The sequence below is a fragment of the Megalobrama amblycephala genome, linkage group LG14, assembly GCF_018812025.1.
Source record: "Megalobrama amblycephala isolate DHTTF-2021 linkage group LG14, ASM1881202v1, whole genome shotgun sequence".
Taxonomy (NCBI): domain Eukaryota; kingdom Metazoa; phylum Chordata; class Actinopteri; order Cypriniformes; family Xenocyprididae; genus Megalobrama; species Megalobrama amblycephala.
This window is the reverse complement of record NC_063057.1, coordinates 6,997,075-7,020,326: the sequence shown is the minus strand read 5'-3', so window position 1 is coordinate 7,020,326 and position 23,252 is coordinate 6,997,075. Positions and strand designations below refer to the sequence as shown.

Sequence of the window (23,252 nt, the reverse complement as noted above, 5' to 3'; positions counted from 1 at the left end):
GCCCTGATTTTATGTGCTTTCTATGGAAGAGGATTAGGGCCAAGCAATAATAAAAAAATAAAACCATCTCGAGATTAAAGTTGTTAAATTTCGAGAAAAAACTCATTAAATTACGAGAAAAAAGTCGTTAAATTACGAGAAAAAAGTCGAGATATGTTGAGAATAAACTCGTTAAATTATGACTTTATTCTCAACATTTTATCTCGACTTTTTTCTCGAAATTTAATGAGTTTTTTCTCATAATTTAACCAATTTGTTCTCGTAATTTAACGAATTTGTTCTCGTAATTTAACGACTTTTTTCTCGTAATTAAATGACTTTTTTCTCAACATTTTATCTCGACTTTTTTCTCGAAATTTAATGAGTTTTTTCTCATAATTTAACGAATTTGTTCTCGTAATTTAACGAATTTGTTCTCGTAATTTAACGACTTTTTTCTCGTAATTAAATGACTTTTTTCTCAACATTTTATCTCGACTTTTTTCTCGAAATTTAATGATTTTTTTCTCGTAATTTAACGAATTTGTTCTCATAATTTAACGAATTTGTTCTCATAATTTAACGACTTTTTTCTCGTAATTTAATGACTTTATTCTCAACATTTTATCTCGACTTTTTTCTCGAAATGTAACGAGTTTTTTCTCAAAATTGAACAACTTTAATCTCGAGATGGTTTTAATTTATTATTATTGTTTTCCCTAATCCTCTTCTGTATCTTTCAATTTTGGCCCATTATTGAAATAAAAAAACATCTGTGACCTGTTGTAGGTAAATATTTAAATTATTATTATTTTTAAGAAAACTGCTTAAATTCGGGGTAAAAATAAGCCCTGATTTTATCTGCTTCCATTATTGGCCAATTATTAGAAAAAAAAAAATTGTAACCTGTCATAGAAAATATTGAAATTATTATTATTATTTTAAGAAATATATTTAAGTTGTGGTAAAATAAGGCCTGATTTTATCTGCTTCCAATATCGTCCAATAATAGAAAAAAAAATTGTAATCTGTCAAAGAAAAAATAAAATAAAATGATAAATCTTAAAATGTTATATATATATATAAAATTTATTTTAAGATTTATAATTTTATTTGAATAAAAAAAAAAAATCTCACTATTATGATTTTTTTTCCCCTTCACAATTCCGAGTTTATATCTTGCAATTCAGAGAAAAAAGTCAGAATTGTGAGATAAAAATTCTGAATTCTGACTTTATTTCTCACAATTCTGATTTTATAAATCACAATTCTGACTTTTTCTCAAAACTGTGGGATATAAACATGGAATTGTGAGGGGGAAAAAGTCCAAATTTGTAATTAAAAAGGTAATTTTTTTTAGCTCACAACTAATTTTTTTAAAGATATAAGCTCTCAGTTGTGAGAAAAAAAAGGTTGTAATTACCTTCTTTTTTTATTATTATTTTTTTTTACATGGCAGAAACAAGCTTCCATAGTTTACTGAGTATCTTGGCACATTAAAGGGATAGTTCACCCAAAAATTAAAAAGAGATTTTGAAGAATGTCGGTAACCAAACATATTCTGGTCCCCATTGACTTCCATAGTATTTGTTTCATACTATGGAAGTCAATGGGGTCCATCAACTGTTTGGTTACCGACATTAAAACATGCTTCAATTTGAGGGAAAAATAAGCCATGATTTTATATGCTTCCAATTATAGTTCAATAATTTAAAAATAAACTGTAATATTGTCCATTACCGATATGATCACTGATACATAATGCATCAGTAATATTATTAACTGTACAGATTCTACACCTGAAAACCCTTTTAAACCACCTGTAGTGGAAAACACTCGTCAAATATCAGGGTTTCTTAGCAACTGAGAGCCGGGCGATAGAAAAGAGCCGCTCCGAGACACACTGGGGTCTATCCGGCGGGGCAGCGAAGCGTGTCTTTGGTCGACAGACGTGAGCGTACAGCTGAAAACACACACGCACACTTGCGCTCTCATTTGGGATCACGCTAGCAGAAGGGCTGTGGAGTGAGAGCGAGTGTTTAAAGTGACTGCAGTGAACCATGTGATTCTAGAATACCGTAGTGAGCATCTTTTATTGCTCTCAAGTGCAAAATGAGTGACTTACATCGACGAAGTAACCACAAAAAAGACGTATCTCGAACACTTGGATATTTTTGAAAAGGAGAGAAAAACATCACAGCATTGGTGAATGAGGTCTGGTAAACCGTTTAGTGTTTCCTCATCTGTACCTGTTTCTGACCTGCGTTCTTCCGCCACAGATGGTGAGCGATGGGCGTATGAAGATAGGTCGGTACACTTGAAAAGTACAAAACAATATAGTACATATACTTAAACTGAGTGAATCTCACAAAACCTGTCATGCCCTGGTCATATTTCATTCAAATCAAAAGAAACACAAACTTATATTTTGCATAATGATAATGAAGTTTGATATTCTGCAGTGTGACATTATTTTCAAGCACATTATCATCCATAAAGTCATACCTGGGTTTGTGAGAAGGGGAAGATCACTTATTAATACTATTTAAATTCTTCTTCTAATACTACTACTAATAATAATAATAATAATTGGAATCAGCAAAAAAATATGAAAATTTTGAAACAACTTCAAAGTCTATGATAACGATCCTTAATCATAAAATGACTGAAAAAATGATTTAAACAACTTTAGAGTTCAATTAATACAGGTTATAACAAAAACAAAAAGTTTTATAAAATGATAAACCTTTATACCATTTTTTAAGAAAAGGGGAATATTCTGAAATATTATTAGAATTTAAAATCACTGTTTTTATGTGAATATATTGTAAAATGTAATTTATTCCTGTGACCAAAGCTGAATTTTCAGCATCATTACTCCAGTCTTCAGCGTCACATGATCCTTCAGAAATCATTCTAATAATTCGGTGCTTAATTATTACTATTTATCATTGGCGCTCAAATATTAATAATGTTTTTTTTATTATCAATGTTGACAGTTTTTGCTGCTTAATATTTTTGTGGAATGTTTCTTGAGCAGCAAATCATCATATTAAAATGATTTCTGAAGGATCATGTGACACTGAAGACTGGAGTAATGATGCTGAAAATTCAGCTTTGATCACAGGAATAAATTAGATTTTTCAATATATTCAAAAATAAAACAGTTCTTTTAAATTATAATGATATTTCAAATTTTTTACTGATCAAATAAATGCAGCCTTGGTGAGCATAAAAAGAACATTAGTATGTGTGTATGTGAGTTTTAGGATCCACGTTTGCTTTTTTTTTAAATTGACTTTTTTGTTAAAATTTACAGCATGCACATATATAAAAATATGGTCTGAACCGAGTTTGCAGGTACAAAAATAGGGTAAATTTGGAATAGAATTATTTCTTTCTTTAGATTTCACAGTAAAATGTGACCCGACAGGTTTTGGTGAGATAAACTCTTGCATTCTGGGAGGAGTAAACCGACTGGGTTGTTGGATCAGTGCTGGTCGGGTCACATGGGCAGGTCGGTGCTGTTGTGTCGAGTTTTCCTGGATGTGCCGTCGTCCCGTGGCTGTGCTTTCTGCAGGCTGGACATGGCGGCCGTGCGCTCGATGTCGATGACGGCGTACAGCTCTGTCCGGCGCGTGGGGGTGGGCGGTAAGGGCGTGGTGGGTGTTTTCGGGGTGTGAGGCCCGCTGGAGTCCGACACTTTGTCCATCTCCACCTCAATGTAGTTGAGCTGCCGGAGCGGGTCGCCCACCCCGAGCCTTCGGAGGTCAAAGTTGAATACGGTGGGCTGAGTGCTGGAGCAGTGGAGTTTGTGCGCGCTGAGCGGCACCGTGACGTTCTCCGTGTTGACGTAGTTGTGCTGGGGATCGAGGGAATGGAAGCCATTCAGAGAGGGCGACTTGAGATCGTCCTCATCCTCCGCTTCGCTGTTGGGTTTGCGGGTCTCCCACACGGGCGGCAGCGCTGGCAGGTTCTCGTAGTTGAGCAGCGCCGTCCGCCGTTGGGCTGAGTTGTTGGCGTTGTGGGCGTCAGGAAGCGGAACAGGAGGTCTGTTGCGTCTCGCTCCGGAGCTGACGGGTGCTGCCACACCGTTTTGCTGCTCGTGGGGCGTCTCCTTGCGCTCATCGCTGTCGTAACCGGTGTCACAGTCTGTCGCGGGGCCCGTGCTGCCGTTCACAGTCTTTGCAGGAGAAGTGGCGTTATCTGTACTAGAGCCGGCCACTCCTGTGTCCTGTTCGCTGAGATCTTGCTGTCTCTCCTTGAGCAGCATCTGTCTCTGGACAGGCGTAGGGCCTAAAACAAACTTTACACCCTCTGACTCCAAAACAACGTGTGGCTCAATCTCACTGGGCGACGCTGGGTGTGCGCTCTCTGGATTGGACGTCCGGAGCTCCAGAGGGGCGTGGCCACTGCTACGACAGCGTCGTTCCTCTTGTAGACCCGTCGTGTTGACGTAAGTGTGCACCTGCACAGACAGCACATTCATCAGAAGAAGAAAAATATGAACCACACTTTTACGTTTTCTTAAAAAAATGTGAGGAGTGCTTGTACGCACAAAACCTGCTGCCATTAAAATGGACACACGTGCCTCCTCTCACTCACTCGTCTTATTCGCTCCAATTGAATAGTGCTTGTATTGCACATAATTTTACTCTTTCCCGCAGGTTTCACACTCACATCAAAAACTCACGCATAAAAAGCCACCTCGCAAACAGCTTGTGAGTACCAAATTGAGCTCTTTTTCGTGGCTTATTGTGCTTAAACTGTCAAATACATTCAAAATTATGTCAAAATGGCTGTCTTGCAGGGTATTCAGGTAAATACAGTCAGTTTTCGAAGGTAAATAGTTGAGAAAACGCATGTTGTGTAACAGCATATTGGATCCGTGCATAAGCTCTTAAAGTGACAGCAGCCTAATAAACCTGCTGCAAAAGACAAAGAGAAAATCACTCGCTGCTCTTGACTGAATAACTTTTAAACTTTAATTAGGCATTGATCTGAATTTAATTTTTACAATGAAAACTATCCAATGCTATTTTACATTTGATTACTTTAATATCTGTAGTATTTCTTAACTGAACATACTGTTAGACCCTCCTGAAAAACTTAAAGCCGTGTTTCATTTCATTTGTCTCTTTATTCTGTTGTATTTATTTGTGCTATCATTTGCAATTTGTATATTTGTTCTTATTTTAATACTGACTACTAAAAAAGCAAATTTCCCAAATGTCATAACATATGAACATTAAAATATAAAACATTAATAATACAGCATAAGAAAATATATTTACAAAATAAAAACAATAAAATATAGACACTATACAGGAGACACTATTTTATAATAATACTAATGTAATACTATAATAAGGTCTCATTTGTTAAAATTAGTCAATGCATTAGTTAACAAGAACAATGAACAATAATTCTACAAAATTTTGTAATCTTAGTTTCGACATTTACTAATAAAGTTTTAAAATCAAAAGTTAATGCACTGTGAACTAATGTGAACAAACAACAAACTGCATTTTTATTAACTGACACTGACCAAGATTATAAAATATCGTAAACAATATATTGCTCATTGTTAGTTCATGTTAGCTAATGCATTAACTAATGTCTAAATGTAAAGTGTTAGCCTGTGTTTTTAAGTGAAGTGCGTCTGTGTACCGTTTCATCATTGAGCAGCAGTGGGTGTGTCGATTCCTCCCCTACTGATGGTAACCTAGTGCTGCCCACTGAAGGATGGCGACTCGAAGGCCGTGAGGAGGCGTCGCCAAATGACGGGTAACGGCCAATTCCATTGGCTACTGTTGGGACAGAGTAACCTGGAGCTGTAGAGAGAGCGAATGAGGAGTTAGTAAGAGAGTCCAATATGAACGTGAAGGCTGGAAGTGTGTCTGTTCTTACTGGTGGGCGTGTGTGGCGTCACTGGAAGCTCAGGCTCCAGCACTGGTTCCTCCACAACACTGATGCTGTTGTTGTGCATGATGTCCTGCAGCATGTTAAAGATCTCCTCAGCCCGTGCACACTTGAACGCGAATATCCCTTAAGAGAAGAAGGGTGAAGAATGAATTTGAATGGCACAAGTAAAGCAACAAGTATCAGTCGTACAGTAAAAAGCAGAGTCTCACCTTGACCGGTTTGGCAGCGCCGGCCGCTCTCGAAGGAGAAGAGGTTGGAGTCGTAGCCATAGCGACGCAGGCAGAGGTAGGGCCACTTCACGGCATCTCGTTTGCGTGTGTGCAGAATGAGCTCTTCCTCCGTTAACTCCATTACGCCCGAGCCCAGCTCATTACCATCATCGTCCACGTTTATCACCTACAAACACACACAAACACATCGCTTTCAGCATCTGCACACTTCCGACACAACTGAGTATACTTAATATGGATTATTAAATGTCATTTTATTTGACACATACACAACCAATCAAAACTTTGGACTAAATCTTAAAAAAAAAATTCAACAGATCAAAATCTTGTTGATCTAAAAGCTTCTATTTTAATGACTGGACTGAAATTTTATATATATATATATATATATATATATATATATATATATATATATATATATATATATATATATATATAAAATTTTATTTTATTTTAACTCTAAATCATTTGTTTTAAAAAATTAATAAAAAAAAAAAAAAAAGGTTAGGGGACCAGTATCTGATCCTCTAAGAACTCAAGAGCTGATTTATTTTCTTATTAGAGCACTTAATTATTTGGTACATAACAAATATGAGAACTTTACTCTCCGTAACACATTGATCTGTTCACTGCAGTACTTGCGTGACAGACAGACACCTTCAGACCGTTCCGTCGCTCACCTTGAATTTGTTGTGATGGTTGTCAGGGATGATCTCTTTATCGGGACAGCTACAACAGCTCCCCATGGCGCCTTTAACACACCATTGGACCCCTGCGCAAAAGAAAAGATGTGCGGAGAGAAACAGTTGAGATGAGTACAGGGAGATACGAAGAGAGACAACAAAAACAGTTCATAAACATCACACAGTGCTGTGTTTGCTACGCTCTTGTTTATTTAGAGGTTGGTAAAACCTAAAAACATCGATCTGTCCCATTTCTGTAGACTCTGTTACAGAGTGAAATATGTGTTTACTGTGATCGTCCAGCAGAGAGCGCTCCAATGCTCACCTACATCCAGCCATCAACAGTTCTGCTCGTCTTGCCGACACACACTGCCGTCACAGCTCAACAGCACTTCCAGCATGTTTGCGTGTGTGAGGGAGAGAGATCAGCTTCCTGTGGAGGCACAAACACAAAATAAACTTAGGAACTCATTTTGTTATCATGCATATACTGTAATGTTCAGTGAATGAAGCACAGAGCCATTTCTCCAAGTCTCTGGCATTGTTAAGCCCTAGTAAGTCATCAGAAATGCACGTGTGTATATATTTGTGTGCGTGTGTGTGTGTTGCTTGTCGTTTCTTTGTAATTATTTGTGAAATTTACTAGCAATTTATGAGTGAACTGTTTCAAAGCAAATTCAGTTTTTTTGTAGATGATTTAAAAACAAGTGTAAGCAAAGACCGGATTCTGACTCGAGTCCCACAACCGCCCTGCACGTTTATAATTCATGCACACACTTCATTTACATAAACATCTGCAGAAATACGTCCCAGATCATAACAGCCGTTTGTTTTGTTTTTTGTGTGTTGTGCACTTCATCTTGCTGCTTGCACCTGATTTCTCTTTCTGTGATCAATAACATACGTCTGATTCAGTATCTTTTATTGTGACTTACATCCTATGAGTCTGTTTCAGGGGTTATTTAGAGGTCATGTACTCCAGCTAGGCAGCTACATATTGAGTGATATATGGATGTGCGAAACTCATCCGTCTTAACTGTATAATTAGGCTAGTTTCAGGTTCAGGGGTTCATCGGATGCATTTCTTGGGAGGCTTTCACTAAGACGCATTCAAAAACTGCTGGACTAAATGAAACGGCATCTTAGAAAAAAGCCTAAAGGCCTGTTCACACCAAGAATGAAAACTATAACCAGGGGCGCACATAACTTTTTTGGTCCGGTTCTAAAGGGAGAACCTGGAGATGCTACTTGGTACACACACTTTACACGGCAAACTTATCTTACAAGCTGCCTAAATTTAAAAATAACTCTCTGCTCACTGTAGAAATTAAATATAGGTTCATCTTTGTTAAAGCTGTATTATTTATTTATTTATTTAACATTAATGCCACAGATAACAGCAAGAATATTAGGCTGCTGTCACTTTAAGACCGAATATAATGACACACATACAGTACTTGCTGAGATGGGTATTTTAACAATTTTGTGTCTGTTCAGGTGCAAGTAAACACAAAAGAGGAATCAATTTGGTGTTTGAGCGTCTCTCTCTCTCTCTCTCTCTCTCTCTCTGCGCACGCGCGCTTCGGGTACGTGCGGACAAAAGTTCCAATTTTCGCCTCCTCTTCTGCATTTAAAATCATTTGAATGTGTAAATTGGCAAGAAAAAACATGTCCAAATGATAAACTATCATTCTATGATGGTTAAACTTAGCAGTTAAACCACAAATAACGTGTGCAGAAACGTGGGGCCTGGTTCGTACGGATCAACTTTGATCCATTGCACCCCTAATAATTACACATTTAGCAGATGCTTCTACAATCAGTCAGCAATCCGTCAAGGAGCAGACAACATGATCAAAGATGGAAAATTTGCCCCAAAACTACAAGCATTCATAGCAAAGTTAATGTTGTGGCTCAACCTTTAACAAAAAAGGCAACAGATGATGTTAAATAAGAATTTGCAGCATGACCTAAAGCTCAGTTCATTATCGGCACTCATGAGGATGAAACGTGAATAATTCATGAGCTCCAGTAAAGCTCTGCTCTAGTTTACAGTTCATCTTCCTGCAGGAAACAAACCGCTCGCTCGCTCGCTCGCTCGCTCACATTATCACTCATTATACATGGTAAAAATTGATTTAGTACGCCACACACACACACTAAAAACTAACTCTTAGAGTCTGGACACCTTGTTATACGTCAGAACTCCTTTATGAAAAAATTAACAGTCAGGACTGCAGCGCTCAGTTTTTCTTCTATATTTAATGAGGGAAGTATGTAGGGCGTAGCGTGGAGGGAATTTCACCGGCAAAACCCGGCACCAGCCCGAATGTGTCCCACCTGCCCAGGTATGTGGAGGTCATGTGACTACAGCACACGTACTGTTCACATTCCATCAGTTTAACATCCATCAACCAGAACAACTAATACAAATGCTCACAGTCTCATTCTCTTGTGTGTCAAAAAACATTGAGTGATTAGGCATGTTTGCACAACTGCCAATGAGATTTAATAGTGCGTTAATTATGATTGCAACTCAGGATCATCATGACACCCACTGCAATTTCACTGAAGATTTCAAGTCAAAACGCCTACGACAAACTCACCAGAGCGTACACCGTCTCTGCCTGTCCGTACGGGACAGATTAGCAGTGACTCTGGCGCAGCACGTCGAGATTCACTCATTCCTACTGCATGTTTGGGCAATTATAACCCCACGTAATGAGGGAGATCATGACTAGCCTGCAATACCCTGCTAAACCACGAGCATGAGTCAGCCTCACAGCGAGTCATATTACAGCAGCAATCTCAACCCACACAGGTCACAGGACTAAAATTTAAGAGGTCATTATCACGTCTCTACCTGGACGAGTCTCAGGTGCATATTTGATCAAATTGGTTGCATGCAGATGTATGTTTGTTGCTGTGTGCAACCAACGAGGATCGTGCAATAGAAAGTTGGAGAATGTTGAGTTAATAATTTATTTTCTCTCCCATTGCATTCAATTGAAACTGCAAACACAACTCAACTGAAGCATGATTTCTTATGGTGTGATTCTAGAAACTTGCTCATTGAGTATTTTAATATAATGTTTTGTCCAAAATTTAATGCAAACGTTCATGAACCGTTAACAAATCGAATGTCAAATCATAAATCTTTTGTTTTCAGTCAGATTGCTTATCTATATCAAAAAAGCATGAATTAGGGATGCACAGATATAGAAATTTTGGCCAATACCAATAACCAATAATTCTTTATATTTGAAAGTCGATAACCAATATATTTGCCGATAAATTTAAATCCAAATTTTTCTATCATTTTTGAGAGCCTGATTACAAAATCAAAAGTCTCACCATTAAAAGCCATGTCCCAATGATGTTATATAATATCATTATAATTTTATGTAGCCTATATGACAGAGTTGCACTGCACATGTTGAACTTAACTGTGTTTTCCTTTTTGAAGTGATTTCAATAATATGAAGCAATTCAAAACCATCATGGCGAACACTGTGCATCTGAAGTGTCTCAGCTGAAGGAAATAATCCATTATTTATCGGCTTTAATATATCGGCCAAATTTTCTTATTGGGCCGATAACAATAACATTAAAAATGAACATATATTGGCCGATACAAATATAGTGGCTGATATATTGTGTATCCCTAGCATAAATCAATAATTTGTAATTAAAATAAAATTGAAAACGAGTTTTGGCTTAGTGCGATTATCAAAGCACAAAGGCTGTGATTTAATTAAATAAATATACGCGTTGCGTGTTTCAGAGTGAAGCGCGGCACTTCTACAGGCGAGTGACTACACAGTAAATGCTGCTCCACTCGTCTTGTTGCTTATAACATGCTTATAACATGCATTTGGGAACAAAACATGCGACAACCTTATTCCCAAACTTGTAATGAGAAACGCTTATGGTGTGTGCACACCAAAACCGAAGCTAAATTCACATCACGTTGCTCGCTCTAGATTACTCGCGGGATTACTTGTTTTTCGCTTTACCTTGCATGAATAAAAACATTGCGCGGTGAGGAGTGTCTTCACGAACATTTTTTTTTCTGCCATGTTTTCCTGTCATCAGCCATGTTGGAGATAACTACTATTGCTGCTCTGTACCTGTTGTGGAAATCCCAAATACGTTGGAAATCCAAACGCTAACGGCACCATCATGGAACCATCCAGAGGCGCACCTAACCTTAACTCTGTGAATTTCACCGTCTTCTCCAGGAACTGTGCCTGGATGACAGCCGCTGCTGGACGTGTCAATAATCTCTTTTTGATTGGCTTGCATCGCACGTTCGCAGGGCTGGGACAATACGTCGATTCTTTCTTCGCAATACAAAGATTCTGGAGCCATTCTGATATTTTCCAATGTATCACAATTCTCTCAAATTGATTCTGAGCTTCGTTTTTAACAGCACATGGCACTACGTGCTTTAGAAACACATGTAACATTATTCTGCTTGCTTCCAGTTCCTTTAAACACCCCTGTTAAACTTAAAATAATCATTCATAAAGTTTGAAAACGTTGAAGTGAATTACAAGGGTGTTCGCAGTGGGCTGTTTACATTAATCTTGTGTCATAAAAGCATTCTGAGCCGAGGTGCAAGTGTATTTAACCACTTAAATGACTCAGCCGAACACACAATCGCTGTCCAGCACTCTTCTTTGTGAGCATTTGAGTGTGCGGTTAAACACTAGCCTAGAGCACCATCTGCTGTTAAAACTAAGCTCAGAATCGATTTTAGAGAGAAAATATCAGAATCGATTCAGATTCATTGTATCGCGAATTGAGAATGTACTGTCCCAGCCCTAAACGTTCGTGGCAATCACATTGCCCAATTCTCATGATTCGCATCAAAATTTTTGGCCAAATTGTGCAGCCCTACAAACAAGCACATCATTTTTTTTTAAATCATATTTTAAAATTGCAATTAGATTTACCCTCCAAATCGTGCTGACCTAATTATTTGTATTTGTAAGAGAGAGCAAAAAAAAAGTTTATTGTGAGGGGCAAGGGGTCATGAGGCATGCATACTACATACTGAGACCTCCAGGGAAAGATGGACGACAAGTCAAACACTTTCACTGAAAACACAGGGGAACCGCTGCGGGTAAAGATTGCACTCCTCTGACTTCATCACCCTCAAACACACACACACACACACACGTACTCGTGGGCTGAGTGTGTGTGTGTGTTACAAACCATGCGATGACTGAAGCCACTGTGTCTCTCCCCCGCACAATGTTCGCATTCCACGGGGCACAGGGTGTGGATACAGAGGTAGATTTTTTCATACACAAAAATGCCTTTCTATCTCTCTCTCTTCATCTTCAGCTCGCCCGCTCCTCCTCTGCTGGTGCTGCAGAGGCTTGTCATACGGCGGCCAATCTGTGACTCACTGGATTTGCATTCTGGGAACGGTGTGGGGTCACTGGAGCACTGAAGTGTTATTCTGCATTCGTAAAGAATTCTAATAGTATAAACAGCGCGCTGGAAAGAATGAGTCAGGAGACGCTCTTAACTAGCACTTTAGAGCTCGTATTAACAGCCATTTGAAGCCATCACATGCAATTTGGTTCAGCATCTTGCCAATTTGCTTGTTACTTGCGGTCCATCACGTAAATTGAAACATACAGCTCTGACAGGTAACTGAACTGTAGCACCACAATACAGCATTACATTGTGTGCCATGACGCGGACAGCTTCGCAAATTCCAGCGTAACTGCATCTATTTATATCTGCTGAATAAATAAAAGGGCATTCAGAAGAAACATTTGAGGCTATAAACAGCTATTCTGCTGAGAAAATTTTCTATCGGTTTTTAGTGCTTGTACCACAAGTAAAGCTTGCTATATAATAGGACTTTTGCAAAGTGAATGATTGCCAGTGAATGGTTGCAAAGTGTTCCGAGCATGTTTTGAGAGAATTTAAACTAGGGCTGCAATTAATCAAAATAAAATTGTAATTGCGATATGACTCGCGAAGGCTGCGGTTTAATTAAATAAATATATGCACTACATGTTTCAGCAGGTCAAGAGCGTCTCGTCTCGGTTCGCATTAAATGCTTTACTAACTTTTAATGAGAAGCACTTATAAACCGACTGTTGCAACAACAGAAAAGATTTAAGGGCTCCCTGCGTTTTTTTTTTTTTTTTTTTTTCACCAAAATAAAAGCTCTATGGTTCAACATTTGAAATGGAAGAAATTAAGTCATTAGTATAAGTATATTAGTAAAAATTATATTAGTATTGAAATTTTACAGTTGTACTGTAAAATAAAATTATTATTTTTAGGGATGCACGATATATCAGCCACCATATCGGTATCAGCCGATATATGTTCATTTTTAATGTTATTGTTATTGGCCCAATAAGAGAATTTGGCCGATATATTAAATCCAATAAATAATGGATTATTTCCTTCAGATGAGATTATTATTACTTCAGATTATTACTTCAGATATGCAGTTTGCCATGATGATTTTGAATTGCTTGAAATATGATTGGAATCGCTTAAAAAAGGAAAACACAATTAAGTACAACATGTGCAGCTCAAGTCTGTCATATAGGCTACATAAAATTATAATTGTGTGCTTTGGATATGGCTTTTAATGGTGAGACTTTTGTTTTTGTAATCAAGCTCTCAAAAATTACATAATTTGGATTTATATTTATCGGCCATTATATTGATTATTGGCTTTCAAATATAAAGAATTATCGGTTATCGGTATTGGCCAAAAAAATTAATATTGGTGCATCCCTAAATATTTTTATATAAAAGCGAAATATTATGATATTATTATATTAGTATTTCTTATTTTGCATTTTTTTTTAATATTTTTATTTAGTAATAATAGTTATTATTGTCATATCAGTGTTATTTTAGTTTTATTTTACTTTTATTAATATTTTGAGTTAGCTTTTATTTTTAGTTTTAGTTAAATTTTTAGTAATTTCATTGTCATTGCAATTTGTTTATTTATTTTTATTTCAGTTTTAGTTTTATTTATTTAGTAATAATTTGTGTTTCAACTTTCACAATACACAATAATTTGTGTTTCAAGGCAACATTTCTAATTTTCGTTAAATTTAAGTTTTTCAACTAATATTTATACTTTATTCAATTAACAGAAATGCTTTTATTAGTAGTAGTTTTAGTTAACTGCAGCCCTACAAACAAGCACAGCAAATGTGGAGATTTAAAAAAAACAAAAACGCATCTTAAACCGCAATCCCAATTTTTGCGAGAGAAAAAAAAATTCCCCAAATTGTGCAGGCCTAATTTAAACGCTCTGGGTCTTAATTACATTTACATTCATACATTTGGCAGATGCTTTTATCCAAGTGACTTAAATTGCATTCAAGGTATACATTTTATCAGGGCATGCATTCCCTGGAAATTGAACCTGTGTCCTCGGGGTTGCTAGCGCCACAATGTACAGTTAAAGCTACAGGAATGCATTAGCATGGTACAGGGATGTGCACTGTACATGTGCTGTGAGAATAATGGTGGAAAGTCATGAGTGGGGGATTAGCATGAACTAACCCCACACCTTTGAACACGGAATTCCAAGCCTGGGAAAAAACACGTCTCGATGCAGCGACCCTCCACTAACTCCTAACACAAAGCTACATTCCCAACTCTGAAATAAAGATACACTCCTTCCCTTCACACTGGAATGTAAACACCATTTAACGTTGGGTTTCTTGGGCTTTCTGGTTTGGAAAAATAGGATGCAGAAATGCATGCTTGCTTTAAAGCGTCTATTCCCAGGGGAGGGCTACAGATATGACAGACAGCTCGTCTCCAACTGGCAATGAATAAGCGCCACAGGCACACCCACTCATTAGGACGAAGATTTATTTCAACTTTAATGGCTCTGACAGCGAAACCGTCCAGACAGGCATCAGATGATGCTGACTGAGGGGGAAAAGAGCTATAGCTCTCAATCCAAAAACAGGAGGATAAATCAGATCTATTGATCAGAGACTCAAGATAGGCTTTTAGAAAAGAGGTGGAAATCCATTCTCTGTGACAGTTATTAATGATCATCACAGCTTGACGTGTGCATTTATCAAAGAGTCAATCGTTAATTTAGAACAGTAAAAGAAATATCAGCCTTTAACCCTATAAAGCCTACTGTAGTATATTTGATACGCAAATTTCGAAGGCCTCTAAATGATCAACATGATCAAAACCTGTTGCATACAAACTAATTGATAGTTTATGCACTCTAAAAAAGCCTGGGTTAAGAAACCAATCCAAGTTGGGTTGAAAATGGACAAACCCAGTAATTGGATTGTATTAACCCAGTGGTTATTAAATTGCTTATTAATAAATGTTCACCCTTTGATTATTATTGTTGCCTCTAGTAATTATGTGTCTGATTTTTAATTTCCAACATATTTTAGGTTCATTTTAAGCCAGCCATATAGTCATTTTTAAAAAATAGTTTAAATAGTAAAACTGCCCAGCAGGTTGAGCAAACATTTAACCCAACAGCTGGGTTTGTCCATTTTCAACCTAACTTGGATTGTTTTTAACCCAGCATTTTTTAGAATGTAGTGACTGGGTTATTTTAACCCTGCGTTTAGGCTGTTTTAACCCAGAATTTTTTAGAGTGTACTGATTAGGTTGTTTTAACCAAGCAAATGGGTTGTTTGTTGTGGGTTGCTTTAACCCAGCGAGTGGGTTGCTTTAACCCAGTGACTGGGTTAAATGTTTGCCCAACCTGCTGCATAGTTTTATTTAACTCAACTATTGTTTAAAAATGACTGTATTGCTTTCTTAAAATGAACCCAAAATATGTTGGAAATTACATTTTAAACAATAGTTGAGTTAAATAAAACTACCCAGCAGGTTGGGCAAACATTTAACCAAACCACTGGGTCAAAACAACCCAATTGCTGGGTTTGTCCATTTTCAAACCAACTTGGGTTGTTTTTAACTCAGCATTTTTATAGTGTACTAAATCATACTAAAAACAGGTTTCAAAACTCCAGTTCAAAACTGATCTGCAATATTTAGGAAGAGAATGGAAATGATTTCTACTCCTGAGACGTAATACAGACGTTGCAATGCACTAGTAAGCAATAGCATTATTGATTTTTGGGTGTCCTGAGGTCACAGTCCTCCAGAGGACTATTTGCATTAGGAACAGTGATGCAGAAATGACAAGCTGTAATGAGTATTCACTAACAGGCTAATTACAGAGCTACAGCTATGCTGTAAGTATGATCAGCCATATGTTTAAAAGCAGCTGCAATGAGTGTGTGTGGGACGGGTGGGAGGTAGAGAGCTCTCCAGCGAGTGTGTACACTAATATTGTGCTCTCCTGGCATACGAGAGAGAGAAAGAGAGAGTGAGTTCTTCCTCGTATGGCTATGTCACCCCAGTAACCCAGCGCTCCCAGTATGGCCAGCTGGTGAATGCTGAGCGACTCGCACACTTCAAACGAGCGCCAGAGTTTACTTTACCTCCCACCAGAAACACAGAGGATGAGAGACACCGTGTCAGAGCGGGGGAGGTAAAATAGGAGATTATTTTTTAACTCATACCAACTCTGGTGTGAAATACATGGACATTTTACTACAATGCAGAAATTATATATTTGTCTTGCAATATCTGAGTATTAAAGGGGACCAATAATGCCCCTTTTACAAGATGTAATATAAGTCTCTGGTGTCCCCATAATGTGTCTGTGAAGTTTCAGCTCAAAATACCCCACAGATCATTTATTATAGCTTGTCAAATTTGCTCCTATTTGGATGAGAGCAAAAACACGCAGTTTTTGTGTGTGTCCCTTTAAATGCTGCTCCCGACCCCCTTTCCAGAAGAGGGCGGAGCTTTAACGGCTCGCACTTCGGTTGCTCAACAACAAGAAAGCTGGAGAATCTCACGCAGACAAAATGAGGATTGTCAGTAACGGTGTTCAGCCTTACATTGATCAAACTGCAAACAGCAACATTACACACTACCAACAGTTAAAAAAGTGAAATCATAATCAACCACCCCTTTAAAATATGCATGTGCATGCTTTAACTGTATTACTCTTTATCCTGACTTTTTATTTTAAACTTGTTTAAATATAACTAAGGCATCCCATCTGCTTTATTGTACGGTTAATCCCACAAAAACATTTCCAGGTCACAATTCACCCCAAAATCAAAATAAAACAATGTATTTTGCATAAAAAAAAATATTTTAAGACCAGTACTTTATTCATATTTCACTTCAAATCCATAACAGAAATAAGAAATTATATTTTGCATGACTGAAGAAAGTAATTACTGTTTTTTTTTTTTTTTTTTTTTTTTTGCATTGTGACATTATTTAGAATATGAGAATACTATCATGAAATTAATGTCACAATGCAAAACAAGTTTTTATGCAAAATATGATCTTATTTCTTTCTCATAATTTTTATATCATTTACATTAATGCTGTGAAAATATTTGTAATAATTATTTGTTTATAATATACTGGCAAAATGTGATGGAAATTTAAACTGCACAACGATTGTGGATACCTCAAATAATTATGATTGGACTGAATATCACGATCAGATGATTAATCAATGATTGTGACAGGCCTAAATAGGAATGACTTTAAAAGCTTTTACAAGATTCATCCTGTAAATGATGCAAATATATCTAATACAGGCCTCCAATAAAGGGCTATGGTGAAAACGAGGAGCCTCCAGCGAAACTAAGAAATAGTGTCTATTAGCTCTTCACATAGCAAACAAGCTTAAGCTCGTGTGGGAGGCGCAAGATCAGAAAGAGAACGGCCGACCTCGCTGCATGATCTTTCTCAAGAGAGGACAAGAGAAGGGGGAGGGAGAGAGATAAAGAAAGTCCATCTGAAATACAGAAATCAAGCACAGGTCAGTTCAGTCACTGAGCACGCAGAGGCCGTAAAGCCTCGAGGGTCAGGAGCAAGTCTTAAAGCCCTGTTAGACTCATTGTGAAGTTTTTTTCGTTGTTCACTTTGGGATAAAAAGTAGTTCAAAATACGTGAGCATTTAGATGAATATGATAATATGTGCTGTGTGTTTTCCTTTCAATAACAAAATAAACATACAACAAAAATTATAGAGGTGAGAAAAAAGCAGTTAAGAAAGCATCTGATCATAGCAAAGTGGAGATCTGCAATTCGGCACTCTAGTAAAGTCACGTCATGAAATGAACTTCGTTTTGGCCTGATTTTGTTTGACATCACATCTGTTTGTTCTTCAATTTTGCTTGAAGTATACAGGGGCCTTTAGAACTCACACTCTGTGATCTCTTAAATATGGAAGCTTGTTTCCGACATGAAATAAAAAAATAAAAAAGGTTACTGTGACTTTTTATGTCACAATTCTGACCTTTTTTTCTCAGAATTGCAAGTTATAAAGTCAGAATCGAGAGATATAATGTAATTCTGACTTTATATCTCGCAATTCTAAGAAAAACAATTAAAATTGTGAGATGCAAACTCGCAATTGCGGGGGGAAAAAAAAGTCAGAATTGTGAGATAAAAAGGTCAAAATTACCTTTTTTATTTTTTGATTTAGTGGCAGAAACAAGCTTAAAGTAATAGTTCACCCAAAAAGAAGCATTTACTTTCCAAAACTTTTCTTCTGCAGGACATGACTACAATACCATGTCTTTTGTAGAGCTGCTTTATAGCTGAATCAAATTAGTTTCATTATTGGCAAGTTTTTGAAACATGACACTGTTATTTAACTGAATCGACACGATTGTCTTTTTAGAGCTGCTTTAAAGCTTTAAAGTTTGCATTATTTATTCTGTTATTTTCCAGTTTACTATTGTGAAGCAGCTTTGAAACAATCTTGTATTAAGCGCTTTATATATAAAGGTGAACTGAACGTTGGGAATTTTGAATGCTGAAGAACATTGGGGTCCAAACAACACAAAAAAAAAAAAAAAACCCCACAAATGTTTCAAAATATTTTCTTTTGTGTTCCACAGAAGAAAATAAAGTCTGTTTATACACTGTAAAAAAAGAATTGTTGGTTTAACTTAAAGTAAGTTACCTGGTTGCCTTAAAATTTTGAGTTGGTTGAAATTAAAAAATTGAGTTAATACAATGAAGGCGATTGATTTAATCAACAGAAACTCAAAATATTATGTTATCTGAACCACATTAATTATCTAGGTTAATTTGACAAAAGAAAAAAAAAATTCTGATAAATCAAAAATATTTTTTTACAGTGCAAGCACTACACTAAAACATTTAAGTTAGTATGTTATAACTATATATTTAAAAAAAAAGTTATCGTCAAGTAAAAAACTCTTAAAAAGGAGCTCAGCAGTTTATGTGCTCCTCCTAACAATGACAAGCTGAAATTGCAAACTTTAATCAAACTGAAGGTTAAACGCTGAATAGTTCTGCTCGTCTATCGTGTCATTGAACGATTCTGATGATGATTCAGCTCAATTCTTCTAACATGGCTATTATGATAGAAAAATGAAAGAAAAACTGCCGAGCTGCTCCGACTGTTTTCACAAGAGCAGGAAAGCTATTTCACCGAACCACTGAAAAGAACTGGACGGCCTTCAGAACTTTTGCTCCATTATCTGCAATTCAACACAGCCTCAAAATCAACACATTTCACATTACAGAGTGGGGATAAAAAAAACCTTTCTGCCATAAACCGAGCATGAAAACGATTAGTAGATAATAAGACATGCCAACAACACTACATACTGAATTTCACTGAGATTTGTGAATATTATTGAAAACTAATGGATACCCAACAACTGGAACAAGCCCTCAAAACGGCAAAAAAAATGAAAGCAAACAAGCTAGATGATCTCACACAATACAAACCGCTTCTAATGGGTTTAGACAATGAGGATTTGGTATAAACGTATACCTTCCCAATATCAATATAAAGTTAATGCGTTCAAAGCATCGTTTTGCTAGTAAGAGTACATGACGCAGAAGCGCGTCAGAGAAAACGTCAAATGCAATAACGGGAAACCATAAAGGCAGTGCTGCTGAGTCACTGGGCAAACAGGAGAAACACAGTCACCACCAGCACACACACAGATTTGAGGGAGCTTGCATTTGACATGTCTTTATGCAGTCCTGCTTTTTGACATCCATCAGCATGAGGCGGCGTTAGCTTTATCTTATGGGTGGTGATGCTCTTGGTCGTCACACCCAAAAGTCCTTCACTTAAGCGCAATCATGACTGTGTCTACTGCCGTGACCTAGAACACACCGCACCCATTAGAAAAGTTACTAATTTGTCCTTCGTTGAGCTTATTCTATCAAGCCAGTGATTTGGAGTGGAACATCTGGAGTTATGAACTATTAAGCAAACCAATTCTTTCGCATGGGCCAAATTTATCTCTAAATAACCCACCAGACAGATGAAAAACCCAGACAATCCTATGTACACGTCAACCCGGGTGATTCCCTGTGCAATGCTGAATCTGTTCAACATTTAATCACATAGAAAAAGTAAAGGACACAACTGCTGCATCACTGCTGACCGCTGCTTTCCCAGAAACCACACATTGTCAGACTGCAAGAGAGGTTCTTGGAAACACACAAACCTTGAGGAGCTCTGAGGATCAATGCTGCTGATGGAGCGTTATGAATCACACCGTGTTCGTTATGATACAAGCTGTATGTCTTATACTAATAGCAGTATACTAAGTATTCAATGCATTCACTACATATAAAAACATCAAGACATTTAGCATAACTTGCACTAAAATGTGATAAAACATGCAAATACCAGTGAATGTGAATGGAGGGACTCATAAGCCGTGTCACTGATCATTATCAGGTTTATTAATGAATAATAATGCACTTATTCATACTCTGGAAGTCAAACTAGTGAATGATGTGTTTATATGGGTAAACTCAAAGTCTGAAAACCACAAAATGTATCTTTAATGTAATTAATTATAAATAACAACCATGTATGTGGGGCATGATGGTAACTCAACCCACCAGACCTGAAACTATTCGCAATAAAATCACCATTAAATGCACTTATACTGCATTTGTAAGACACAATGATTTTTGTGTGTGTTTTTTTTAATATACATAAACAATATTAGTTAGTTCATCATCACTTATCAGGATAAATACACACACCAGTTTAACTTTTACTAGCGATTTCACGTTTATTGTGCTTATTTGAACCAAGCACATCATATTTGTAAGCTTTTATCAGGATGTTTTGATAAACTCCAGTTTAACTGAACACACACATCAAAGATGTTTGAACACACCGATGTCATACTTTATTACATCAGAGGTAAAACAAGTTTTAAACTCCGTTTTTCCACCATAATAACACACCAAACGGAGAAAATATGTCATAAAACCCAAAGTCTTGGTTGATTTGTATTATATAATAGTTTGTGAAGCTACTATGCTAATTACGTAGCCAGCTAACAACTAATCACAGCAGAACAGATTTGATTTATGAAAATATAAGGTAAATGTGTACTTACTATAGTCATATCTCCACTTGCTGAGTTTAATAAGTGCTTAATTGTGTAGATGAACGTAGTAAATGAGTGTTTTCCAGTCAAATGTGTAAAATCTCTTCACGGGACTCATCGCCCGAATCAAACTCCCTCACAGACACCAAAAACAGCCAAACTTTTCCTTCTATCCATGTCCTATAGTCCGGAAACGGGGGGAAAACAAAGGAAAACGCTTAAAAATGTTGTTCCGATACTGATTTTGAAGTCTGATCGTTTTCACTGTGAATTCTATGTAAATAAATGCGATATTTTCGTTGAGCAGCAGCAGAAAGTGAAGGCGCTCGCGCAGACTCAATGTGAGCTCGCGCAGCTCCGCTCTCACTCTCATCAGGCCCGAGAGAGAGAGAGAGAGAGAGAGAGAGAGAGAGAGAGAGAGAGAGAGAGAGAGAGAGAGAGAGAGATCTGCCCCATTACTACTGCATCCGGGTCGTGTGTATATGTATGAGGCACTCATTTCTGAAAATACAGAAAATAATTTTAGCTTTGTAAAGGTAGCCTGGAGTTGGCTAGTCTATGTTTCTGCATCAAAAATAATGCTTTTTAACATAAGGTCAGTTATATTATGTGCAATACCTTATATATAGCCTACAGTGTGTGGGTTGTAATATTACAAAGTCTTGTCCATAATAGTTTACACTTAAATATCCATAATACAATGAAAACTATTGTATTAATTTGGTGGACAAATCTCATTTGAGCATTTTAATGTCAGCATACTGTAAAAAAGTGGTTGTCCATTGCTGTATAGTTGTGCTTTAGCAGCCTCTAGTGGAGGTACAAGCATTTTAAGCACTTAAAACAGCAGTTTTATTTCTTTTAAACATCTTATGGGGTGCATCTGAAATCACATACTTCCCTACTATATACTATGTGACAAAATAAGTTTCACTGGATGACTTCCGACAAGATTCTGAAGTGTGGATATGATGGACACTTTACTTTCCCATGAGGCCACAGGTGAGGATTTGTGAATGGCAATGAAGCAACCCAACTGAAGCTGGTAGGTCACATGATCATGACAACATGGTGGATGTAGTATGGCCGGATTAAATTCATACTACACACATTTATACTATAGATATTGTTAAAGGATTAGTTCACTTCAAAATTCAAATTTCCTTATAATTTACTCACTCCCATGTCATCCAATAGGTGTAATGCTATTTCATGCATTCTGACTTATTTACACTGTTAAAGAGTTGCATTCTCATGCTAAGTTTCAAAACAAAAGTTGGACGTATGATGGATTATTTCTAAACCAAATCCACTACTTTTTAATTTTTCAACAATGTCAACGCAAGTGCATATGATGTAAACAACACGAACGTTTTTGTTCCCTTTTTATTTATAATGATGTCACAGCTTGCAGACGATCTCTACGCAAAAGCTGCGCGTGACTCTTTAGCTCTGCCCATGGCAGGCATGCCTCGGCTTTTTTCAGAAAGACTCAGTACAGCGTATCTATCTTTTATAAATATGATAAAACTAAATACTTTTCGGAGATATGGTACTCTACAGGTACTCAAGATTAACATGAGATTGACTGTGTGCGTTACCTACCCTTTAAGGTTTTTGAGGAAAACTTTCCAGGATTTTTCTCCATATAGTGAACTTCAATGGGGACCAACAGGTTGAAGGTCCAAATGTCAGTTTCAGTGCAGCTTCAAAGTGCTCAACACGATCCCAGACGAGGAATAAGGGTCTTATCTAGTGAAACGATTGGTCATTTTATAAAAAAAGAAAAATTATATACTTTTTAACCACAAATGCTCATCTTGCACTGCTCTGCGATGCCCCATGCATTACGTAATCACGTTGGAAAGGTCACACACGACGTAGGTGGAAGTACCACGGTAGGGCGAAAAACTCCAACTTCAAATTAATCAGACATCGTTGTTTGA

General features: G+C 37.1%; 1 protein-coding gene across 1 annotated transcript; it reads right to left on the bottom strand.

Moving 5' to 3' along the window:
- Positions 1 to 3,200: 3,200 nt before the first annotated feature.
- Positions 3,201 to 21,681, bottom strand: frs2a (fibroblast growth factor receptor substrate 2a). The gene is made up of 7 exons (XM_048154780.1): positions 21,316 to 21,681; positions 7,143 to 7,250; positions 6,815 to 6,906; positions 6,114 to 6,300; positions 5,890 to 6,027; positions 5,650 to 5,813; positions 3,201 to 4,447 (listed from the first exon to the last, which is right to left on the bottom strand). The coding sequence occupies exons 3-7, from the start codon at positions 6,878 to 6,880 to the stop codon at positions 3,485 to 3,487; spliced, it is 1,518 nt and encodes a 505-aa protein (XP_048010737.1). The 5' UTR covers positions 6,881 to 6,906; positions 7,143 to 7,250; positions 21,316 to 21,681; the 3' UTR covers positions 3,201 to 3,484.
- Positions 21,682 to 23,252: the final 1,571 nt, after the last annotated feature.